This window comes from Eptatretus burgeri, chromosome 10, assembly GCF_056783735.1.
Source record: "Eptatretus burgeri isolate ZD-2024b chromosome 10, Ebu_testis_v1, whole genome shotgun sequence".
Classification (NCBI taxonomy): Eukaryota; Metazoa; Chordata; class Myxini; order Myxiniformes; family Myxinidae; genus Eptatretus; species Eptatretus burgeri.
This window is the reverse complement of record NC_140970.1, coordinates 3,657,437-3,681,210: the sequence shown is the minus strand read 5'-3', so window position 1 is coordinate 3,681,210 and position 23,774 is coordinate 3,657,437. Positions and strand designations below refer to the sequence as shown.

The 23,774-nt window shown below is 44.6% G+C and overlaps 1 protein-coding gene across 2 annotated transcripts in view; it reads right to left on the bottom strand.

Moving 5' to 3' along the window:
• ACE2 (angiotensin converting enzyme 2) overlaps positions 1-23,774 on the bottom strand; it is a 141,424-nt gene that overhangs the window by 23,854 nt on the left and 93,796 nt on the right. For both annotated transcript variants that reach the window (XM_085896870.1, XM_085896869.1), the window contains 2 exons: positions 22,684-22,742; positions 17,442-17,542 (listed from right to left, as the gene is read on the bottom strand). In XM_085896870.1, coding sequence (XP_085752996.1) covers positions 17,442-17,542; positions 22,684-22,742 — 160 coding nt within the window. The remainder of the gene's footprint in view (positions 1-17,441; positions 17,543-22,683; positions 22,743-23,774) is intronic.

Genomic DNA, 23,774 nt, shown 5'->3' with positions numbered 1-23,774 from the left:
TCACACCCCTTGCACTCAAACAATCTCCTGCACCCCACACTCACAAACCTTCCCCCACACTCCACCTACTCAAATTTTCCTTCACACCCCACATGTTCAAACCATTCCCCACATCCCACACACTCAAACCTTCCCCCTTCCCCCACTCCTCCAAAGTCTCCTCTTGCCCCCGCAAAGCCACCCCCCCCCCATCCTGCACCATCCCAATACCTCCTCTCCTCCCATATATAACTGTGTGGACCTCACATATCTGGGGCTTCCATTCCAACCTGACAGATCTCTCAATCCAGGCCGCTGCCGATAAACCAGACATCATTTGTTTAACAGAATCCTTCCTCCCACAGAATGTCCCTGACTCCTTGGTGTCTCTCCCTGGTTATTGTCTCCTCCGGTTTGATCGACCTGATCCTCATCCTGGTGGGGGAGTTGCTCTGTACATCAAAAACTCCATTTCTCACTCTCTGTGTACTGCTCTTACACCTCCCAAACCCGAGGAATACCTCTGGCTGCGACTTACCTTCCACTCCCACCTCATGCTGTCTGTGTGTCGTACCATTATCCTAACAGTGACGACTCCGTCTACATCTTTCTCTCTCAGACGATGTGGACCAACTTTAAATTACTCATACCAATACTCTTTTCCTCAGATGTGGTGACTTCAGTTATCACCATGCTAATTGGCTGAGTGTTGGTACCTCTCTCACCAGTCACCAGCCATGGCACTTCTGCAAAGGACTTCTGTGACTCCATGGGACTAACTCAATCTGTGAAATTTTCTACCTGGATTTCTCCCAATGGCAAATCTTCCCTTCTGGATGTGGTGATGACAAACTTCCCTGCCAATGTATCTTGCTCATCCTCTGCCCCAATTGGCTCATCTGATCATATGCTTGTGAAGGTCAACATCTCTCTGGCCATTCTCAGAGAACAGCCTCTGTGCTGGCGAGACTGGCAGTTCACTCAGGCAAACTGACAGGGACTGCAAGCTGCCATCTCTCTTCAGGACTGGTCTCCTATATCTACCACCCCTGATATTAACTCAACCTGGGAATTTTCCCACAAGAAACGTGCTCTCTCTTATACACAGATTCATCCCATCTCATCTTCAGTTATCATACCCATCTGAATCCTGTGGTGAGGCAGTTGCTTTAAAACAACTTGGATTCTCTTCCTGGAAGGCAAATCTGACCGAAGGAAACTTCAAATCATTCCACAAAGCCCACAACAAGTGTGTCTACCCTCAGGAGAGCCAGAAAGCAACATCTGTCCAATCTCAAGAACGAGCTTTCAAATTTGTCTCCCTCCTCTAAAACCTGGTGGTGCCTCCAAAACTTCAAATACACTGGACAAGGCAATCTGAAGACTGATATTTGTCCAATTTACAAAAAAACAAACTTACAAATATGTGTACAAGCCGGTAGGCGGTGATGGGTCGCCGAGCAGGAGGTAAAGTATTCCATATATCACAAAAAACAGGAATATATTTGATAGAGCATCACCTGTAGATCATTCTTGCAAAATTTCATAACCCTACGTGGGATAATGGCTTTCGGAATTGATTTCGCGTGAACGGTACCGATTTTGAAGGTTTTTCGGTTGTTGCTTGGGAACCAAAGTGTCCCGAGCAACCATCACAATTTCCAAAGCACTACGTCATAAGAGGTACCTACCACCTGAGTTTGGTCAAAATCCGCCCACGTTTACTACCAATTATGCTGATGACAAACGAACAAACATCCAAACAAACAGACAGAATTACTGACAATTAAGGGTCACCTATTTCGGTGACCCAATATATAGAAATATTAATCATCATATAAAATTACATGAAAAATATATATATATATATATATATATATATATATATATATATATATATATATATAAATATATATTATGCATTAAAATAAATGTACAAAAGAAAAATGCAAATTAAATGAAAGACATTTTAAATCCAACAAAAAGTGTCCAAGCTCGGAATCACCACGGCTTAAAGCTCACTCAGCCAGGGCACACAAGGTGCTGGCACCAACGAAGAGATCACCTGCAGCATCTGCAAACGTCAAGCAGTCCACGCAGATGCCCAGGGTGAGCAAGGAACGCAGAGTGAGCACCGCTGCGGTCCCCACATGCAGGCCCTGCAACCAGGCCACAGGAACGAACCTCGCCTGTCCCGATAGCGAGGCCACCCCGAGCGCCACGCAAACTTCACTCGCTCGACCGCTTCTCCTCCTGGGTCTCGGCCACCGCACTAGCAGCGGATCCCTCTGCGACCACACTCGACTTCACCATTCCCATGAGTTGGACTGGCTCCGACACAGTGACGCTGTGACCAGGGACACGCTTAACAGATGGGTCACAGCCTCAGTGACGGACTGAGAGACTTGGGTCACAAGGCCAAGAATGGCTTGTCAAGCGAGATGCATGCTCGGGTATGGTCACCCTGCACACTATGTCCTCGAGAGGAGGCCATGGCAAAGCGTCTCCCATATGGTGACGATGGTCGATGGAACAAACCTGGAAGTGGAAGCTACGCAACAACGTCATACCGGAACTCATCAGCTGTCGAAGATGGTGCAAATCAGCTGCTGCACAAAAAAGCCAGACAGCCAGTTGTCTGGCTTTATTGTGCAGCAGTGTTTCCCTTTGGATTTTATATTGGTGGATATTGGTGTTTGGTGAAAACAGTGTGAGGGAGGAGAAGGGAAGGCAGCATGAGGGGAGAGTAAGGGAAGGCAGCATAAAGAGGGGAAGGCAACATGATGGGAGAGTAAGGGAAGGCAGTGTAGATACATTTTTATCATAATGGGTTTGAAGGTGATGAAATTAATAAATTGATGATAGTTAAAACTTGGTATTAAAATGAAAATGTTAAACCTGAAATAAAATGTACTCAAATATGATACGATTCTTTTTAAGTATGCATCAAATTGGAATTAACATAATTATATTTTTCCTTTGTATGGAAAGATCACCTGACTATTATAGTTTGTATCAGGTTGAACTTTGCAAGAAAGTTGAATATAAGAAGAATTGCCTATCATTTTAAAGCTATCTCAAGGAATTTTTATAAAAGACACAAACAAGTTGGAATGTGGATTTAAGAAAGTGTCCAGATGTATTCACAAAGCTCTAGTCGCTTCAAGATAATATATTTTCCCAGTTTCGGGAGAAGCAGACTGACTCTTAACCTACAAATGATGGAAAGTTGTTTTTAATGACCATTACAGTTGGCGTTTGACGTCATTCTAGCATTCTGTGCATTTTCTGTGTTAGGAAAGGATTAATATGTCTGGATTTGAAATATGTGTTACAACCATTCAAGCAGGAGCTGTCTAAGAAGACTGAAGATAAGCTTCACCTAGAGTTTGTCAAGACCAGACAAACTGGCGCCAGTGCCAGAGATGATAAAAAACTGTCTTACTGAAAACTATATAAGGACTAAGATTCTCCTTTTGTATTTGAGAGATCTGGAATGAGTTTGTCTGTTCAGAATCTCCTATGCATGCATAATAAATAAGTGTTTTGTCTGTTTAATAAATAAATGTTTTAATTGTACAGATGACTGAGAATTCTTCTGCAGTAGCATGAATAGGGGAAGGCAGCATGAGGGGAGGGGAAGGCAGCATACTGGAGCATTACCAGGGCGAAAATGCTTTCAATCGTCGTTTGCGAAAGCGAACTTGTTGCAGTTACAGACTTTGGTTTATTTGAATCTGCATTCTGAACCATCACTAATAGGTACTCTCTTTGGTGTTTGGTTTTCAAATGTTTTAGCATATTGGACATATTACAGCAATGAGGAAGGTCTATTGAACAAAATGAGTATGCAACTTTTGGACTGTCTTCTTTAACCTTCCCGAAATACTTCCAAACTGCACCACTCGACCTTTTGAACGACATGTCAAAACTATCAGTCGATGTATTACCTACCCGTCCCATCAGCAAAGCAATCAGCACACTTTACCGGCCAACTCTAAATGTCTTGCAATTCAATTTTCAGGAACACGCCCTTGGAGCATATTTCATTTGCAAGTGACTTGCTTTTACTGCTATATTACAAACATCTTATTTAACAAGGAAAAGTATAAAAACCACTGCTGTGGTCATCACTATCCTCTTGCAATAGGACCAGCTGGATGGCAAAAACAGTGCTCGTAGTACCTCAAAAGTAATTGGAATCAAAAAAATAACTATTGACCATGCCAAAAGAGTTCAAAAGAAAAGTTTTGAGTGAGGAAAAGAAGGGTTCAATTCTGGCTTGACTGGCAGAGGGATACAGTGAGCGTCACGTTGCTTCCATCCTTAAAATTTCAAAGACGGCGGTTCATAAGAACAAGGTCAAGCAGCAGACATTGGGGACAACAAAGCTACAGACTGGCAGAGGGCGAAAACGACTTTCCACTGACCAGGATGACCAACTCATTCGAATGTCACAACAACCGTAGGATGACATTAACTGACCTACAAAGAGAATGGCAAATAGCAGCTGGGGTGAAGTGCACGGCGAGGACGGTTCGAAACGGGCTCCTAGGGGCAGGGCTGAAGTCGTGCAAAGAGAGAAAAAAGCCCTTCATCAATGAGAAGCAAAGAAGAGCCAGGCTGAGGTTTGCAAAAGACCATAAGGATTGGACCGTAGAGGACTGGAGTAAGGTCATCTTCTCTGACGAGTCCAATTTTCAGCTTTCCCCAACACCTGGTCGTCTAATGGTTAGACGGAGACCTGGAGAGGCCGACAAGCCACAGTGTCTCGCACCCACTGTGAAATTTGGTGGAGGATCGGTGATGATCTGGGGATGCTTCAGCAAGGCTGGAATCGGGCAGATTTGTCTTTGTGAAGGACTCGTGAATCAAGCCACGTACAAGGTTGTCCTGGAAGAACACTTGGTTCCTTCTGCTCTGACAATGTTCCCCAACTGTGAGGATTGGTTTTTCCAGCAGGACAATGCTCCTTGCCACACAGCCAGATCAATCAAGGTGTGGATGGAGGACCATCAGATCAAGACCCTGTCTTGGCCAGCCCAATCTCCAGACCTGAACCCCATTGAAAACCTCTGGAATGTGATCAAGAGGAAGATGTATGGTCACAAGCCATCAAACAAAGCTGAGCTGCTTGAAATTTTGTGCCAGGAGTGGCATAAAGTCACCCAACAACAATGTGAAAGACTGGTGGGAGAGCATGCCAAGATGCATGAAAGCTGTGATTGAATTTCAGGGTTATTCCACAAAATATTGATTGCTGAACTCTTCCTAAGTTAAAACATTAGTATTGTGTTGTTTAAAAATAAATATGAACTTGTTTTGTTTTTATTATTTGAGGTGTGAAAACACTGAATATTTGTTATTTTGACCAGTTGTCATTTTCTGCAAATAAATGCTCTAAATGACATTTTTATTCGGAATTTGGGAGAAATGTTGTCAGTAGTTTATAGAATAAAACAAAAATGTTCATTTTACTCAAACACATACTATACCTATAAATAGTAAAACCAGAAAAACTGATAATTTTGCAGTGGTCTCTTAATTTTTCCAGAGCTGTATATATATATATATATATATATATATATATATATATATAGTGATGTCCACGGGACTTGAACAGTCCCGCCAACGTAGAATGAGCCGAAACGATGGAGGCGATTTATTTGTTTATAACCCAAACATGGCGGTTCTAATCGCTCTGCTGCAAACGGGACGAGGAAGGTGGCATGAGTCACTTTTCACTGAGTTGATGGTGTTTATTCCTTTTTTATAATTACCAGAAATAACAAGACTCGGCAAGAAGAGGGATCCGGGGCGATTCGACGGGATGGTGTGGGATCGGGCGTGGGGAAAAACACAGACAATTCCAATGAATATACAGTTCTCAATCCCTCTAAGGCGCCAAGCAGACACACACACACACACCAGCAATGCCAACCTTCCCGATTTCATCGGGAGGCTTCCGAAAATTCACCCAAACTCCCGCCCTTACGATCACTATCCTTATCCTCCCGAAATTTTGATATTTTTGCACTGTTCACTAATCAGAATGTACTAGTATGAGAATTGAATGAAAAGCATCGTCTGCTACGTATAGCATGTGGTAACTCCATAACGTTCGCTGCTACCAAATTGAACGTAAAAAATTGCAAATTCAAATGAGGAGCAGCGAAACATTGGGTCTGGATCTCGCTTATGCGATCATGCACTGAGATTTAGTGCATGCGGTTTGTGTGCAATACAGTGCATGCGGTATGTATGCACAGTGTATATGCATGCGATACGCTCACTGCATGCAGCTGGGCCCCGTACCAGCCCGGCGGTCGCGACCACCGTGCGGTGTTTAATTTAACAGCCGCTAGAGTTCTACGAGTCGCGCTGCAGCTGTGGAACATCGACTTCGAAGTTACCGATGCTTCAAGCCCTCGATGTTGATTACGAAATGGCAGAAAAGAAGCTTACGAAGACCAAGAAATGGTCTCAGAAGTACAAGACCGAATACAGTCTCCAATACCCGTGTATTCGAAAGTCTGAAAGAGGAATTCATCATGCGTATTGTACAGTATGCAGCGTTGATATTTCAGTTGAGCACGGAGGTCGCGATGATATTCGGAAGCACGTTGGAAGCAAACGGCACACAGACATTGCAAAGGAGAGATCTTCGAGCACGAGTACCGGTACACTTCTGAATTATTTCACTAAACAAGGGACAAGCGAGGAAGAGGATGTTACTCGAGCGGAACTTCTCTTTAGTGGATTTATTGTGGAACATAACTTGCCCATATCAGTCTCAGATCATGCTGGACCTCTATTTCAAAAGATGTTTCCAGATTCAAAAGTTGCTTCAAAGTATGGATGTGCAAGAACAAAAACTTGCAAGATGTGCAAGATGTGCAAGAACAAAAAAAAAAAAAAAAAAAAACAAGAACAAAAAGCAAGAAAAAAAAAAGAAAAAAAAAAAAGAACAAGAACAAAGAAGAAAAAAAGAACACTGGTCAACAATTTTTTACTTTCTGAATGTTGTCTAGATTTCTACAAGTGAATTAGGGTATTCTGGCACTGCTGAATCAGGAAATGGCATCCGTTTCTCTCCATCAGGTCAGGTTTTTGTGCTAAGTTGATTTGAAAAAATCAGATCTTGTGACAAAATCAATTACATTTTTGTGGCATTATCAGCTGATTTTTGTCAACACATATCATCCTAAACATGTTTTTAAGAAAAAAAAAATGTTTTGCCAACAACATTTATTGATTACATGATAGAAACATCGATTACTGTCATCTGAATGGTGGGCATTGATAAAGGTAAGTACAAGTAAATTGCATGTTGCGTCACCACTGTTCAAACTTCAGGGCTTGAACTTCCGTTTCTTCGAACTCCTGGAATGTTCAGCGGCAGGGAGGTCTCTCTTCAGATTCCAACAGTAGTCAGCCATCATGACTGCGTCCCAGCGACCCTGATACCTGGTCTCCATCTCCTTCATGTCCTGATGGAATCTCTCCCCCTGCTCGTCACTCATTGAACCCAGGTTCTCAGGAAACCGGTTCATATGTGAAAATAGGTAGTGCATCTTGATGCTCATGTTGCAGCCCAGGTTTCTGAAAGCAGTCAGCATGTTGTTGACAAGTTCTGCGTAGTTTCTGGCCTTATTGTTGCCAAGAAAGTTCTTCACTACCAAAACAAATGTTTTCCACGCTTCCAGTTCCACTTCGTTCATTGAGTTTTTGAACTCTGGATCTCTGATGAGCTGACGGATCTGAGAACCATCAAAGATGCCAACTTTCAACTTCTCCATGGTCAATCCTGGAAAAGCCTGGCACAAGTAAGTGAAGCAGTCACCATCTTTGTCCAGAGCCTTGGTGAACTGCTTGATTAAGCCGAGCTTGATGTGCAGCGGTGGGAAGACTATTCTGTCTCTGTCCACCAGAGGGTCGTTGATGACGTTCCTTTCTTTGCATGGCACCAATTCCTCCCGCACAGGCCAGTCCTTCTTCGTGTAATGCTGAGCACGGTCCCTACTATCCCACATGCACAGAAAACATGGGTACTTGGTGAAGCCAGACTGTTGTCCCAACAAAATGTTCACCATCTTCAGGTCAACACAAATAAACCACTTATGCTGATCATAACCAATTTTCTCCAGCACGTACTTCACCGCTTCATACTTCTCCTTCAGTGTAGTCGAGTGAGCGATGGGTACAGAGGCAAACTGGTTGCCGTTGTGTAGCAGAACACATTTCAGTGATCGCTTGCTGCTGTCAATGAACAGTCTCCAATCTTTGGGTTCGTACTGTGGCACTCCAAGCTTGAGCAGAAGCGCATGTCATAAATTGGCGCATGTAGGTATTGTACATTCTTCAGAGTTCGTTATTTCAAGAAATACAACTTTTTTGTATCACATTATTACAAAATCTGCCCCATTAACTTTAGTTTTGATCCACGAACTTTATGCTTTGCCTCACCAATTTTTGGAAGATTTTGAGGTTTTATGACTTCAAACTGATCCCTTTTCGACATAATCACCTAGAACTATCGTACCTGAATACTTCTTGTCATTAAAATAATTATTTCCAATTAAAACAATTATTTGACATGACATTTTACCCCCACCAACTTCTTCTAAAATGCTCCACACATGCGTACATGTGAACAAAAATGTAAAAAACGACATGTGGCCATATCTCAAAAACTTGACCTGATTGAACAAAACTAATGTGAGTTTTGGATTCAGCGCATCAGATTCGTCCTAAATCAGCTTAAAAATGCAGACAACAAATTTGTTGTTGACCAGTGTAATTGGTGAGTTGTCAAATGTTACTGCTTCATCTATTGCCGATATTGCTAGACTAGCTCCATTTAGCCTAGCTACAGACGGTAGCAATGACAGTGGTGAGGCCCAGCTATATCCTGTCCTGATTTCGTACTATGACAACAGTGCTGGGATTGTGAAGCAAGGTTTGCTAAGTTTGCCTGCGTGCAAACAAGATTCCACTGGAGAAAACATTTTCAAACTGCTTGATCATGAGTTCAGTGACAGGACAATTCCGTGGGGAAATTGTGTTTCCTTTTGTGCTGATAATGCCTCTGTCATGGTGGGCAAGCACAAAGGAGTCGCTGCTTATATCCACAAACAAAATCCAGAGTGCTACATCATGGGATGCCCTTGCCATATGATGCACAATACGGCCAAGAAGGCGGCTCAGGCCTTACCCATTGAATTAGATGACTTTCTCATCGATATTTACTACTACTTGGACAAAAGTAGTAAACGCGTCAAAGGAGTGAAAGCACTGCAAGAACTCTGTGATGCCCCGACACACAAGATTCTGAAGCATGTCGCAACAAGGTGGCTGTCCCTTGGTCAGTGCCTAGACAGGCTGATTGAACAGTGGGAGCCACTTCGCCTCTTCTTCAAAGAAGAAGTACGAAGAAAAATGCAACCAACTGTAGCCAAGACTCTAACAACGAGCAAGAAGGACGGCACTGTATCTACTGCCAGTACTGGCACTGCAGGATCAAGCACTAGTGGAGCAGCATTCACCACTACCACTGCAGTATCTGCTGCGAAGAAGACAGCAGGGACAGCACCAAAACCAATGCTGAGAGCAGGTAGCATCACCGGCCCTTCATCACGTTCATCTACAAAGCAGATCCCTTCAGAGTCGAGAAAGACTGTGATAGTCCCATCTACAGGCAAAGAAGGACCCAAGTTAAGTTCTGCTTTTGCCAAATCACTTGACAGAAGCTCAGCAAAACCTTCGAATCAGAGGTCTTCTTCCTTGGCTGCACCTACCTCAAGCTCTCTCCTCAAACGTAAAATTGGATCTGGTACTACGAGTCTGACCTCTTCTGCTGGCAGTAAACGCAAGTGTGATCGCCCTGCGGCTAAGTGTACTACGAGTTCTACAACTAAAAGCGCATCTTCCTCAAACACTGTGCAGGAATCTAGAGAAAAACGTGTCAACAGGATGTTCTTGTCTCCACAAACAAAACTCTATTGTTTCTTCCTTCGATATGCTAACAAGCTTTTTGAGAAGGGGAATCTTCTGCTCCAAAGAGACGAACCCTGTATTCATCTCCTGCACGGAGAATTGAATGGTCTTCTGAAAGATATCTTTGTACGGTTTTTGAAACCATCAGTGTCATCGGTTGCTCTGGTAAATGTACCCTTCTCTGACAGAAATCATCAGAAGAATGATGAGGACCTCATGATTGGGAACGATGCCAAACTGTATATAAGGGAACAAAGGAGTCTCAAGAAATCCACCTTCACTCTGAGTGAGTCAGACATCCAAGGTTTCTTCAGTGCAGTTCGCTCATATTATGTGAAAGCCTGCAATTACATCTTCAAAACCTGGCCGCTAGATGATGAATTAGCCAAGCATGCTCAGGTGCTGGATGTTAAGCTACACCAAGAAGTGGGGTTTGACTGTGTGGAGTTTTTCATCAAGAAATTCCCCTGTCTGTTCAGTGGCGGTGATAGTGACATAGACAGTCTTGAGAGTGAATTCGCTCACTACCAGGCAGACGCCTCCATAGCTACAATTGCTACTGAGACAGTGAGAGTGGATGAGCAGTGGCATCGGATTTCACAGCTCACAGATCCCTGCACTGGTGCCAAGAAGTATCCTAATTTGAGCAAAGTGATGAAGGGAATCTTGGTCATTCCTCATTCGAACGCATCATGTGAGCGGGCACTCAGTCTTGTACGGAAGAATCATACTGAATTTCGTCCCAATTTGAGTGTCAAAACCCTGGAAGCTCTCTTAATTGAAAAACTAGCTCATAACACCCCTTGCTACCAGAGAGAATACAGCAAAGACATAATCAGAAGGGCTAAAAGAGCCACACAGCTGTCACTCAGCAAAGCTGCCATGGAAAAAGCAAGCAGCAGTAGTACCAGCCAGAAAGGTAAGAAAAATATTGCTTCTTTTGTGCTTTTTGTTAATCTTTGATTGTCCCCTAACTTACTAATATTAACATACATGTAACATTAAAAAGTGCACAATTTTCCCCTTTTTTTGTTCAAAAAGTGGGAATTCTTAACATGTTAAATGCTCCAAAATAGGGCTCAGAGGGCACTAGAGAGCGTCTAGAACCCCAGAGCTTCCAGGGCCCTAAGGCGGGCCCTGGACCCCGCCGCAAGGGTCGAGCGCTCCGCGCTCGAGATGTGCGCTTCGCGCACATTATTTGGTGTCGGTTGAAAATCCTCCCTAATTCTGATTTCCAAAAGTTGGCATCTCTGACACACACACACACACACACACACACACACACACACACACACACACACACACACACACACACACACACACACACACACACACACACACACACTCACACACACACACACACACACAACGTTGCTATCTCTGGTGGTCAGGCTGGACCGTGGTGTGGACGCAACTGTCCCTGGATCGGCGCCGGACGAGCCGGCCTTGCTCTCGCCAGGGGGGGGCAGGAGAAACCGCGGTGCTGTCGACCTCCTGGTCCTGGCCCAAGTCTGCCCACAGCCGCCAGGGAACCAGCTCCCGCGCCAAGCCGCGAGCAGGAGAGAGAGGCAGGTCCACCCGCCGCCCGACCCCGTATTCCGAGTCAGCAGAACCCTAGAGCCAACCAAAGCGAGGCACGAGGCTCGGCAAGGCTCCCAGGCACGATCAAGAGCACGATCGACTCAGCACAGCAACCAGGACGCTCTCTGCCGCCACAGGTTCCACACCAAAAAAACACGAGCGTTCTGGTTGTAATCTTCTTCTTCTCGCTTTTCGACCCCGAACAGAACCTTTTTATACTTCTGCCCTCGTCACCTCCAATCGAGCCGTTTATTGGCCCACTGCCGTCGCCTTCTGCCAATCGTGATCACGGGGCGGAGCCATCCGCTGTACTGTCCTGTGACGTCACGGCCAGTCTTCAGAGAATACCAAAAGGGGTTTACGCAGACACACTTACCCTATCCCGTGTCCCTATCTAATTACGTGACATTTATCATTTCCCCCTTGAAGAAATGAACATTTACTAGACAACTTATCACCACTGAATTACTACTTATTACATCGAGATCCTGGTAAACTCGAACAGCATGGCATACCTAATTAAACATCCTAATTACCCTTTGAATGCATACCCCCCCCCTCAAACGTAACAATATATATCATGAACAATTTTGCATTCATTATAATCTTTATTGATAACTCTCCAAATGAATGTGGGAAAATTAGAACTGTCTGCCAATAATTTTGTGAGCCGTTGTGTTTTACTGTGGGATGTGAATTACAATCAAATGATTAGCCTGTTTTGAAATTTTTTACCAGTTGGTAAAATTCTATGAAGTGTCATTTACTCTTATAAATTACAATATTTTTAATTCTTTGGTTATCATTAAAGCATATGAGCTGAAAAGACAACTGTTTAGAATATTAAATGCTTGAATCGCTAAAATGTTGCATTATGTGTGTAACAGAAATTTGTTTCATGTGATACGTGTCTGAATCTGGAAACTTTTCTTGGTTCTCTCTCAATTCACAATTGTCATTTAGCAAAGGAAACTTGATAAAACTATTCACTTGATCTTTTCATTCCTGATGAAAAACTATGTGTATCATCCATGATAGTGAGGTTGGTAACAGTGGCTGTTTCCCCATTAAAAAAAAATGATGAGTAAGGGTGCTAATGCAGTATTAGTGCAGCATTCAGATGGTTTAAGCAGAGTTGCACAGATGTTGAAGCCATATGTAACTGCTTAATGCGAGTGATCAGGAAGTTATAGCTTTCATTAAAAAAACTCAACCCATGGGATGGTGCAAAGGAAGTGCATGGGATAAGCAAAATGCATGCTTTTGAATGTGATGATGGCTGTCACCTAAAATTGTGGAAGACCAACAGTGATGTTAAACATGTTCAACCTTCTATTCTAATTTAATATTCCAATGTCTCTGTTGCATCTGCTAGTGCCAGTGATACAGCTGTATCCAATGTGCCAGCTTGCAAACAGTCTATCAGTATTGAAGTACTGGAGGGGATTGAGTGAATGTTAAATATGATGGCAAGAGTTTTCCAGGGGAAGTGGCCCGAATCATTGGTGAGGACACTGAAGTTACTGTTATGGAATCAGGATGTAGTGGTTTATGGAGGTGGCCAGTACCAACTGACATCCTTGACTACAAGCCTCAGGATATGGTCTACAAAACTGAACCTTCAGTTCCAGTAGTAGCTACCAGCCTGGTGTGGGCTTAGTGGTTAGGGTGGCTAGCTTTGGGTCCTAGGGTCCTGAGTTTGAGCCCCTTTAGCTGCTGAATTAACACCAGGTGGGGTTGGCTCAATCTGTCATCCTTGAGGTTGGAAAATGAGTACCAGTATACTGGTGGAGGGGCACAGCATCAGTGACACAGCTGTGTTCAAAGAAATGATAGCAACCTTGTAGGCAAGCTGCCATATGAAAGACCAGAACAGAGTAGTAGCTGTTGCAGGTGGACATGTTCACTATATATTTAACACTGATATTCAAAATCAGCAATAACTTGTGCAACTGGTTAAATGCAACGTTACTTGTGTTACACACAATAAGGCAACATCATTCAATCACTTAAAGCTTCAGGAGATTTTCTTTTGCCACTTCTGGATGACATAAGCATTCTTGCTTTTAAAACAAAACCACTTTGGAGTTCCTTAAATTACTTTCATTTTATAAAAACTTTTTGATAATTTGTGTTGCATGTAAAAGGATAAAGTTAAATCTCAAAAATTTTGAAATTTGCATGACATAATTACACAAGCAAGAGTTGTAATAATAATTTATCTCGTGTCTTGCATTTGTACACTGTACTTGTCTTTCTGTGTGAAACAACTCTGTGATTTTAAGGCAACAGAAATAAGCAATGTTTTTTTTTTTTTACTGTTTTGTAACTTCGCATGTGTTGTATTCGCAAGTGGTATTTCATGGAAAGGTATTCCGGTTTGAAAAGTTTTTGATTATCTTATGTAAAATGAGCTTTGTACAATAAATAAAAAGCATCTTCCATTCCAATATGAGGAAAAAATATTTTTGCATGCTGGGATGAGTTTTCATGGAATGGCCCAGAATAACATGGAATGGCCCAGATAGAAACAAAATCATGTCTGAAATACATTTTCTGCCAGTCATACACGTCCGGAGACAAACACTTCTTGAACACGTCCAGAGACAAACACCGCCCAGACACGTCCAGAGACAAACACCACCCAGACACGTCCAGAGATAACCACTGTCCGGACATAACCACCATCCAGATACGTCCAGAGATAACCACTGTCCGGACATTTGATCCAGAGTATCATATAATGTGCGAATACAACTCTTTGGATGTTCATAAGCATTACAGCTGAAATGTGATTACAGCTGACATCCGGAGTGTCAAACTATGTCTGAATTGGACAAATGAATACTTTATTTTAGCAGTCGGAACTGCTGCTAAGATCAATTCTGCATTTTAAGTTTTGAAATTCAACTCAGTTTAAGAGATTCTCGAGGTTATCGCATGTGTGGAAACTAAATAAAGTACAAATACTTGGAGATGCCCAAAATGTTAAACAATATCTGAATTGGACAATTTCACACTTTTTTTTTTTAGCAGTAAGAACTGCTGCTGAGATCAATGAAGAAGTTTAAATTTCGAAATTTGACTCGGTTTAAGAGATTCTAGAGGTTATCGCATGCGTGGAAACTAAATAAAGCACAAATACACGGAGATGCCCGAAATGTGAAACTATGTCTGAATTGGACAATGAAAACTTTTTTTTAGCAGTCAGAACTGCTGCTAAGGTCAACTAAAAAGGTTAAATTTTGAAATCTGACTCAGTTTAAGAGATTCTGAAGGTTTGCCTTTGTGGAAATGAAATAAAGCCACAAACACTGGTGTCTCCAGGCGTTTATAAGCATTGTGCTTTATACAGTGATTCGTAGGTACGAAGATGAGGCATTCAATGACATGAGTGAGGAAAGTGAAAAAAAAAAAAATTTGAGTGCTTTATCGTTAAGAATCCATTGCGGCTTGTTCCAAGTCAAGGCATTGTTGAGCAGGCCAAACAAAATGGCGAATTAAGACCTCAGCAAGCTGACTTAGGGGCTGACCAAGGATGACACATTGATTAAGGATAATTAAATAAGGCCATTAATTTCTTCAAAAAGGGTGTTTAAATGAACCTAAACACCCAATTTTCATTCATGCATTACCTTCGAGTTTGCTTAGTATGCATGCAAAGTCTGGGGCCGCGAGGTTTCATGGTTTTGGAGTTGTGGAGGAAACAGACTGACTGATGGACTGACACACACTGACATTTATTATTATAGCTAGAGATATTTCCACTTCTCCAACATGGGTTGTCAAAATTTGGATTGCCTTAGTATTACTCGCAACACAACATTCTCCACTGGAAGACACCTTCATCTTCCTGGGGTTATCTTAATATGTCATGCAATGCAACCTTCTCCACCAGAGGGCATCTTACTCTTACATCACAAGCAAAATTTCCACCAGAGGGCACCTCACTCAGACATGAAATGCTACAGTCTCCAGAAGAGGGTACCTTCTGCTTACATTCCAATGGTGCGTGCTGTACTTAATAGATGTACTCACGAAATGCAAAATTCTCTCCCGGAAGCAACCTTATTCCGAAATGCAATCCAACATTTTCCACTGCAGGGCATCATACTCTTACATCGCTTGCCTAAATATCACACAAAATGCAACATTTTCCACCATTGGGTACCTTGAGGTTTGTGTGGGCACCTCAATATTGCATACAATGCAACCTTCTCCACTGGTGTCCTGCCTCTTGTACATTCCCTTAATCTTTCATGCAATGGAAAATTTTCCACTGGGGGGCATCTTACTCTTACATCCCTCCATCCATTGGGACCATACTCTGTGCAGAGCGTTGGTACTGCCTAAACAGTCTCCTTGCCTATTGGGCACAATCCTGGATGGGTCACCACTCTGACACAGGATACCAGCAAGCTGGTTGGCCGACCTCAGAAGGATGATGGGCAGAGTCAACCCCACCGAGTATTAATTCAACAGCCAAGGGGGATTTGAACTCAGGATCTGAGGATCCAAGCCCACCACCCTAACCATTAAGCCAACACTAGGTATATTACCTAAATATCACACCAAATGCAACATTATTGTGGGTGCCTTAATATTACACGCAATGCAACATTCTCCCCCGTGGGGCACGTTACTCTCGCATGCATGCAAAAACCCCAGGAAATGGCGGCGTTCAGGGAATCATAAAGTATATCATGTGTGCGAGATCAGTATCGTCACCAAAAATGGCTTGCAAAGTTATTAAGAGAAGCTGAAAATACTTGGAAAAGTACCTCAGAGAAAGGACTTTGCCTTTGCACAATGAAAGACTTGGAGAACTTTCTTGGCTCACCGAACGGGAAGCTGCTTGTACTGCAAACTCCCGACCATGTGGGCCGGTGCAAGTTCCGATGGACGGGCATGTACTACACAAACCCCCGACAGATCGCTACCAGTGAATGGACCGTGTATCTGGATTACGTGCCTCTGAACACCAATGGAAATGACATGTCTGGGGCTTGTGGATTACAGGGTAAGTTTAAAATTATAATATTTACTATTAATCATGTTTGGAAAGGGGTGGGTTGGGATGGGAGCTGTGAAAGAGTTTTAAATATATTGTTTGTTTGATTCTTGGGCCACAAGAGAAATTATACTATATTTTTGAATATATTGCTAAAACTTTAAGCGTGTGTGTGTGTGTGTGTGTGTGTGTGTGTGTGTGTGTGTGTGTGTGTGTGTGTGTGTGTGTGTGTGTGTGTGTGTGTGTGTGTGTGTGTGTGTGTGTGTGTAAAATATATATTCACTATGGCCACTTGCTTGAACAGGAAATCAACACCTATCAGTCTCATCTACAGGTATTTCTCGTATTTCCTCGACTTCCTTGAGTCCAATTTGCATTCAGGAAGATAACAATTATGGGTAACTATTTTGAAATTGCCACTCTTCTTTTTAAATGCTGAAAATGATGTTTAAAAGGTGATTTGAATTCCAGATTTCACGCTAGTAGCAGCAGGTTAAAAGTGCCCGGCGAGCAGAACCGAGTCAGTGTAAAGACATACACAGCACATGCGCAAAAGGCCTCGTTAGCATTCATACATCATTTCGAAAGTGCTGTATTACATTCCACCTTGCTAATGTAGCAATTCCTGACTACATTTCCCTCCACTCTCTTTGCATTTGTATGTCGATGTAAGTGAGGGTAATGCATTTTAAATACACCAATGACAAACCATGGATTTCTAAAATGATTTAGCTCAAATTTCAATCAAACTAAACAGGAATGAATCCGATCAAGGTACTTTGCAATCAGCTTGGAGGTGTGTGGAAAGCATAGAAGCATGGTTTTGAGTATAAAGTAGAGTGCGTGAGTCATGGCAAGAATAAAATAAACTCACTCAAATGTGGGCATCTTCTCCTGGGTGTTGTTGCAGTAAATCTGCATCGCAAATGCAATCATGCATTTGAACAGGTACTTCTCATTTTCATCCCAGGTGTACTTGGGGGAAGGATGGGAGAGGGTGGAGGGAAATGCAGTCAGTTAAGACACACAGGAAAACAATTATCGTTCCATGTCTCTCCACAAGAGAGTTGTGTGACATTTAATATTACAAGCTGAAACCCGTGGAAATTCTGTGTATTGTAAGACGTGACTTCAACAATATTATGCAAAGAACAGTCAAATAAATATCATGGGAATTTAATATTGTCGAGCTACTGTATGTAGCATGTCAGGTCAGGTTCGATTTGTGACCTGCTACAGGTACCATGTAAACCTGCACTAACCTGTTCCATGGTCGGGTTGTCGGCGACTAAACCGTCTCCCCCACCAGGTTTTCTGGTGAGGAGGGTGTTTGGATATGGACACCCAGCAGGATTAAAAACAAAACCTGTCAAAGGGCGGAGGAGCTCCTTGTGAGCCAACGGCCATCCATATCTAGTGCCCAACTGTGTCTGCGGACGTCCTCCTGCAGTTGGGTCACTTCTTATTAGGAGGTTGATGGCAGGATTTGCACTCCGGCCACTGTAAAACCCTTCATTCCGCAAAACGCAAAAACGCAAAAAAATCTGAAAACCCACTCCGTGGGAGTACCTCCTGTGCAGCTTCCCTTCGCAGGGCAGCTCACCGGATGACGGGATTGGGGCAAAGCCTTCGGGACCCCCAATCTTTGATAGGAGGGAAACCACGGGGTAACATCCCTGGGTCAGATTGCGGGAGAGTGTGTCGGAGTGGTGCTGAGGTGTCGTCCACCAGACGGCGGTCTCCTTGGGTTAACCTGAGGCGCTCCCTTCGGGTGGGTGCCTGAAATGTCCTATCCCTAAGAGAGGATGATCACCTGTCTCTGTTATCATCTGAGCTCAAGCGTTTGGACATCGGGATTGCAGCTCTCTCTGAGGTTCGGAGACCGGATTGCGGCGAGATAATGGTGGGTGGTTACACCTACTATTGGTCTGGTCGCTCTGATGGTTATCATACCCAAGGAGTTGCTGTAGCTGTATCCAATAAGCTGACCCCAATGATAATTGAGGTAACACCGGTCAACGAGTGTATTATGAGATTAAGGATTCGTCACTCCTTAGGTGTCATTTCCCTGGTCTCCGTTTATGCTCCGACTGAGGCGAGTGATCTCACCGTGAAGGATGCATTCTACGCCACACTCGAGTCTGTGGTTGATCAGTGCCCCAGACGAGATACACTTCTAGTCTTGGGGGATTTCAATGCATCGACTGGAACTGATAGGGACGGTTATGAGGTGTGTGTTGGTCCCCATGGGTCAGGAACTATGAACCAGAGTAGCACTAAGCTCCTTGACTTTGCAAGAAGTCATGGACTTAGGGTGGCTGGTTCATGGTTTCAGCGCCCACAAGCTCATCGCTGGACTTGGTATTCCAACGCTGGCGGTGTGGCAAAGGAGATTGACCATGTCCTCATTGACGGTCGTTGGAGGATGATCCAGAACTGCAGGGTCTAGCGGAGTGCTCAGTTCCTCAATACTGACCACAGGCTTGTTGTAGCAACTCTAAAGCTGCACCTTAAATCCTGGAGAATGGTACCAGCCCAGCCTAGGCTGGATGTTGCCAAGCTCAGGAATGAGAGAGTAGCTGAGGAGTTTGCGAACAGGCTGAGTGGACACTTGGGGGGTCTGGGTGCTTTGGGGGGTCCTGAAGAGTTGTGGAGCGCCTTCAAGACCACCGTCCTTGATGTTGCCGGTGGATGCCTTGGAGCTCACCGCAGGGCAAAGAAGAATTTTGTCTCTCAAGGGACACTGGATACCATTGACCAGAGTCGCAGGGCCAGGCTGAATGGCAGAGCTGAGCTGTTCAGGGAGCTGAGGCATAAAACTGTACGTGCACTGAGGGTGGACAAGGAGGCCTATGTGCGAGGAATCTGTGAGGGGGTAGAGCATCACCTGTGGACAGGTGATTCTCGTCCCGCTTACAGGGGAATTCGCGCATTACGTTCATCCAAGCCCATCCCTCGGAGCACTACAGTTCGAGCAGAGAGTGGTAGGCTCTTGACAGAGGAGTCTGAAGTGAAGGCCCGCTGGGCCGGTTACTTTGAGCGGTTGTACCAGGCTGATCCCCCAACTGTCGAGTTGGACGTCAAGGGTGTTACAATCCCTGTTGCTGACCCTCGAATCAACTGTGGTCCACCTACGCTTGTGGAAACACGGGCTGCGGTGAACCAGTTGAAACGGGGCAAAGCTCCAGGGATCTGTGGCATCCATGCCGAACTTCTCAAGACTGGTGGAAATGCTGCACTCGTGTCGTTGCATGCAGTTTTGTGCTCTGCCTGGAATACTGGCATCATCCCAACTGACTGGAAGAGGGGCCTTGTTGTCCCTCTCTGGAAAGGGAAGGGTGATCGCCAAGACTGCAACAACTACCGAGGGGTGACGCTGCTCTCAGTGCCGGGCAAGGTCTTTGCTCAGATAATTCTTGATAGGGTTCACCACCATCTGCTTGAGCACCAGCGTCCAGAGCAGTCAGGCTTTACACCAAAGAGGTCAACGATTGACCGTATCCTTGCACTTCGTGTCCTCACCGAACGCAGACGAGAGTTTCGGCAGGGGCTGCTTGCAGCCTATGTTGATCTCTGTAAAGCATTCGATTCAGTGAATCGGGATGTCCTCTGGAGGATTCTTGGTCTTCGTGGGGTGCCACCAAAACTGATCGATCTGATGTCTGAACTCTACTCTGGGACTGAGAGTGCTGTGAAGTGTGGTGGTACCATCTCTGACTTATTTCCAGTTGTTACTGGAGTTTATCAGGGATATGTACTTGCCCCCACACTTTTCAGCACTTGTATGGACTGGATTCTAGGGATGATGTCGGAGAGATCAAGTTGCGGTGCGTCATTTGGGAATGTCAAGATCTCGGACCTTGACTTTGCAGATGATGCAGTCATCTTTGCGGAGACTTTAGACATCCTCTTGGGGGCCCTCGAGGTGCTGAATGAGGAGTCGGAGCCGTTGGGATTACGGGTTTCTTGGGTCAAAACTAAGATCCAGGCTTTCGGTGACATCTTGGATGCTGCTGTCCTGTCTGTGTCTGTTTGTGGTGAGGATGTTGAGGTCGTGGAGAGATTCACTTACCTTGGCAGTGATATTCATGTCTCTGCTGGCTGCGAGTCAGAGGTCAATAGACGTCTGGGTCGGGCCTGGGGAGTCATGGATTCACTGGATCATGGGGTGTGGCGCTGCCGGTACCTGTGCGGGAGGACGAAAGTCCGAGTCTTCAGGTCCTTGGTACTTCCAGTCTTGCTCTATGGGTGCGAGACTTGGACTCTGACCAAGGATCTGAGACGGAGACTTAATTCCTTTGGTACCAGGTCTCTTCGGAGAATCCTTGGCTATCGCTGGTCGGATTTTGTGTCCAACGAGCGGTTGCTGAGAGAGACTCGGATGAGATTTGTTACCTGCATAGTCCGTGAGCGTCAGTTGCGGCTGTATGGACATGTGGCTCGTTTTCCTGACTCTGATCCTGCTCACCAGATTCTCTCAGCGAGGGAGTCTCATGAGTGGAGGAGGCCAGTGGGTCGACCACGTGCCTCATGGTTGCAACAGGTTGACCATCATCTCAAGGAGATGGGGATGGGCCTGGCATCTGCCTGGGGGATGGCCAGACGGAGGCCCCTGGAGTACCGGCGGAAAGTGGACGCAGCGACGTGCTGTTCTGGCACATGCTCCCATACCTGACCTGACCTGACTGTATGTGCTCCCTAAAGATGTTGCTTGATTAAATCAACCCCCCTTTCCCCACCAAAAGTCCTCAAATCCCCCCCCCCCAAACCCCAAATCCTAAACCCTCTTCACCACCAACCCAAAGTCCTCAGCTCCCCAACGACCCCAAGTCCTCATCTTTCTCCCATCCCCAAGTCTTCAGGCACCCAATGTACTCGACTTACTCCACCACAACCCTCTCAACTTGCTCCTCCATTCTCAAGTCATTAACCCCCTCCCAACCCCAAGTCCACAGCCTCCCTACCAACCCCAAATCTTCAACCCCACCCCCTCCGAATTTCAAGTCCTCAACCCCTTTTCCCAACTCTGTCCCCTCCCCACACCACCCAACTCTCTGTCCTCCCCTCCCTCTTCTTCCTCAAGTCCTCAACTCCCCCCCCAAACCTTAAGTCTGCAATTCCCCCCATCCCAACCCCAAGTCCTCAACCTCCTCTCTCCCAACTCTCTGCCTCCTCACCCCCAACTCTCTGTCCTCCCTTCCCTCTTTTTCCCCTTTCTTAGCACATTCCTGTTCGTTAAGAACAAGATTAAAATTAAATAACAACAGAATGTTACATTCATAATCTCACGAGCCTCTCAATTCTTCATTAAAAATAGTGGATAAGTCAAGCTGCATGGTCATTGATATTTGTGAGATATTAACTCCAACAGTATATGGACCCATCCTTTATAGATTGTGGTTTGATCACTTGCACTTGCGGCCCAACACTCCACAATACCTTCGTACATTCCATGGAAAATTCTTCCATGAGAACAGGTGCCCAGAGGTGGCATGGTGGTTGGTATTATGTCTATATCAGTTTTGGTGACATTAAGAAAGACACTTAATAAAACAAATTACATGTCATAAACTTACACTGATTGCAGTGCATCCTGCTATTAATTTACAATTGTTCACTGGCTTTGACAACAATATAAATTTTTATTATGCACCCTCAGCATCAAAAGCGACATATATTGAACAAACGGTTTTAAATAGAGCAACTCGCCGCCATAACAGCATTAAAATTGCATCAGATGTGGAAATAAATGCGAATTGTTGCTCCCAGCTGGCCGGCTCGATGACAGAAGACGCCATTTGCATTTTTGCCATCTCCCAACACTGTTTAGAATCCCTGCAGGCACGGGTAACTTGCTAGTTTGCTTTAGCTTCTGATTTGGTCGAAGACTTTCATATATGACAGATGTAAAGCACGTCTATTAACCTTAGTGTTCATTTAAAAACCTTGCCAATAAAGGAGAGAGAGAGGTTAAGAGAAGTAGACAGGTCATTTCCAGCATAATCTAAGATGAAAAAGGAGACCACTTTCATCCTGGTTTGGTAAATAATTAATTTTTGTCAACATCATCATTATTATTACTATGACTATTAGTAGTACCATAATTTTGTACTTACAGCATCATCTCCAAGTTCTGCTTGAAGACTGATCCGCACCTTGACCATGTACAGGGAGCCTGTAAGACAGACACACTGAGTTTGCCTTCTGACATGGATCACCCGGTTCAAGAATTACCCACATATAACCCCCAACAATAACTCACGTGTAATCAGGAGCAACCCCCACACAGAGTCCGACAACATAAACAACTTTACAACCAGGCATCACTTAAAACACTTAACTTCACAACACTGCAAAATCTTCCCTGCCTCACCCCCATATCCACTCTTCAATCTCCATGTAATCTCTCCTGCTCCACTCTCCATCTCCATGCATAATATTCCCCACATATTCACTCTATAAATCTCCATGTAATTTCCCTGAACCCCTCCCCTCCCACACCCACATCTCCAAATAATCACCCCTTACCCCCTCGTACCCTTTCCCCTATCTCAATGTGGTGTCCCCCTGCATCATCCTCCCATATCCACCCCTCTATCTCAATGTAATCTCTGCGACCTGCTTCTATGCACCCCCCCACCCCCACATTTCCATGTGATCATAGATCTGCCACCCCCCCCCCCCACCACATATATCCACTTCCCTATCTCCATGTAATTCCACCCACCCCACCTATCTGTGTAATCTCCAGAAACTACCCTTCCCCCAAAATCAACATGTAATCCCCCGCCCTACCGATCCACTCTGCTATCTCAATACACTCTTGCACACCCACCCCCACCGCCACATCCACTCATCCTCCTTCCATCCCTTGGGATCAGACTAGGTGCAGAGCATCAGTGCTGCCGAAGCAAAGACATCCACTCAATTTCCACGTAATCTCCCCTTCCCCACCAACCCATCACCAGTATCCACTCCTATATCTCCATGTAATCTCTTTGCTAATGTCAGTCATACTCTTTCCAATTTTTCTTGTAACTCAACTGCTCAATTATGGAATTCTGTTTGCACATTGCTGAAACCTATCAGGGGAGGGGGGTAGAAGAAGGGAAGAGTTTAGGGTACAAGACCAGAAAGGTGGTGGTACAAGACGAAGAGGCCACAGATCTGGCTACAATGTGAGAGTAACAAGCTCAGAGACTCAGCT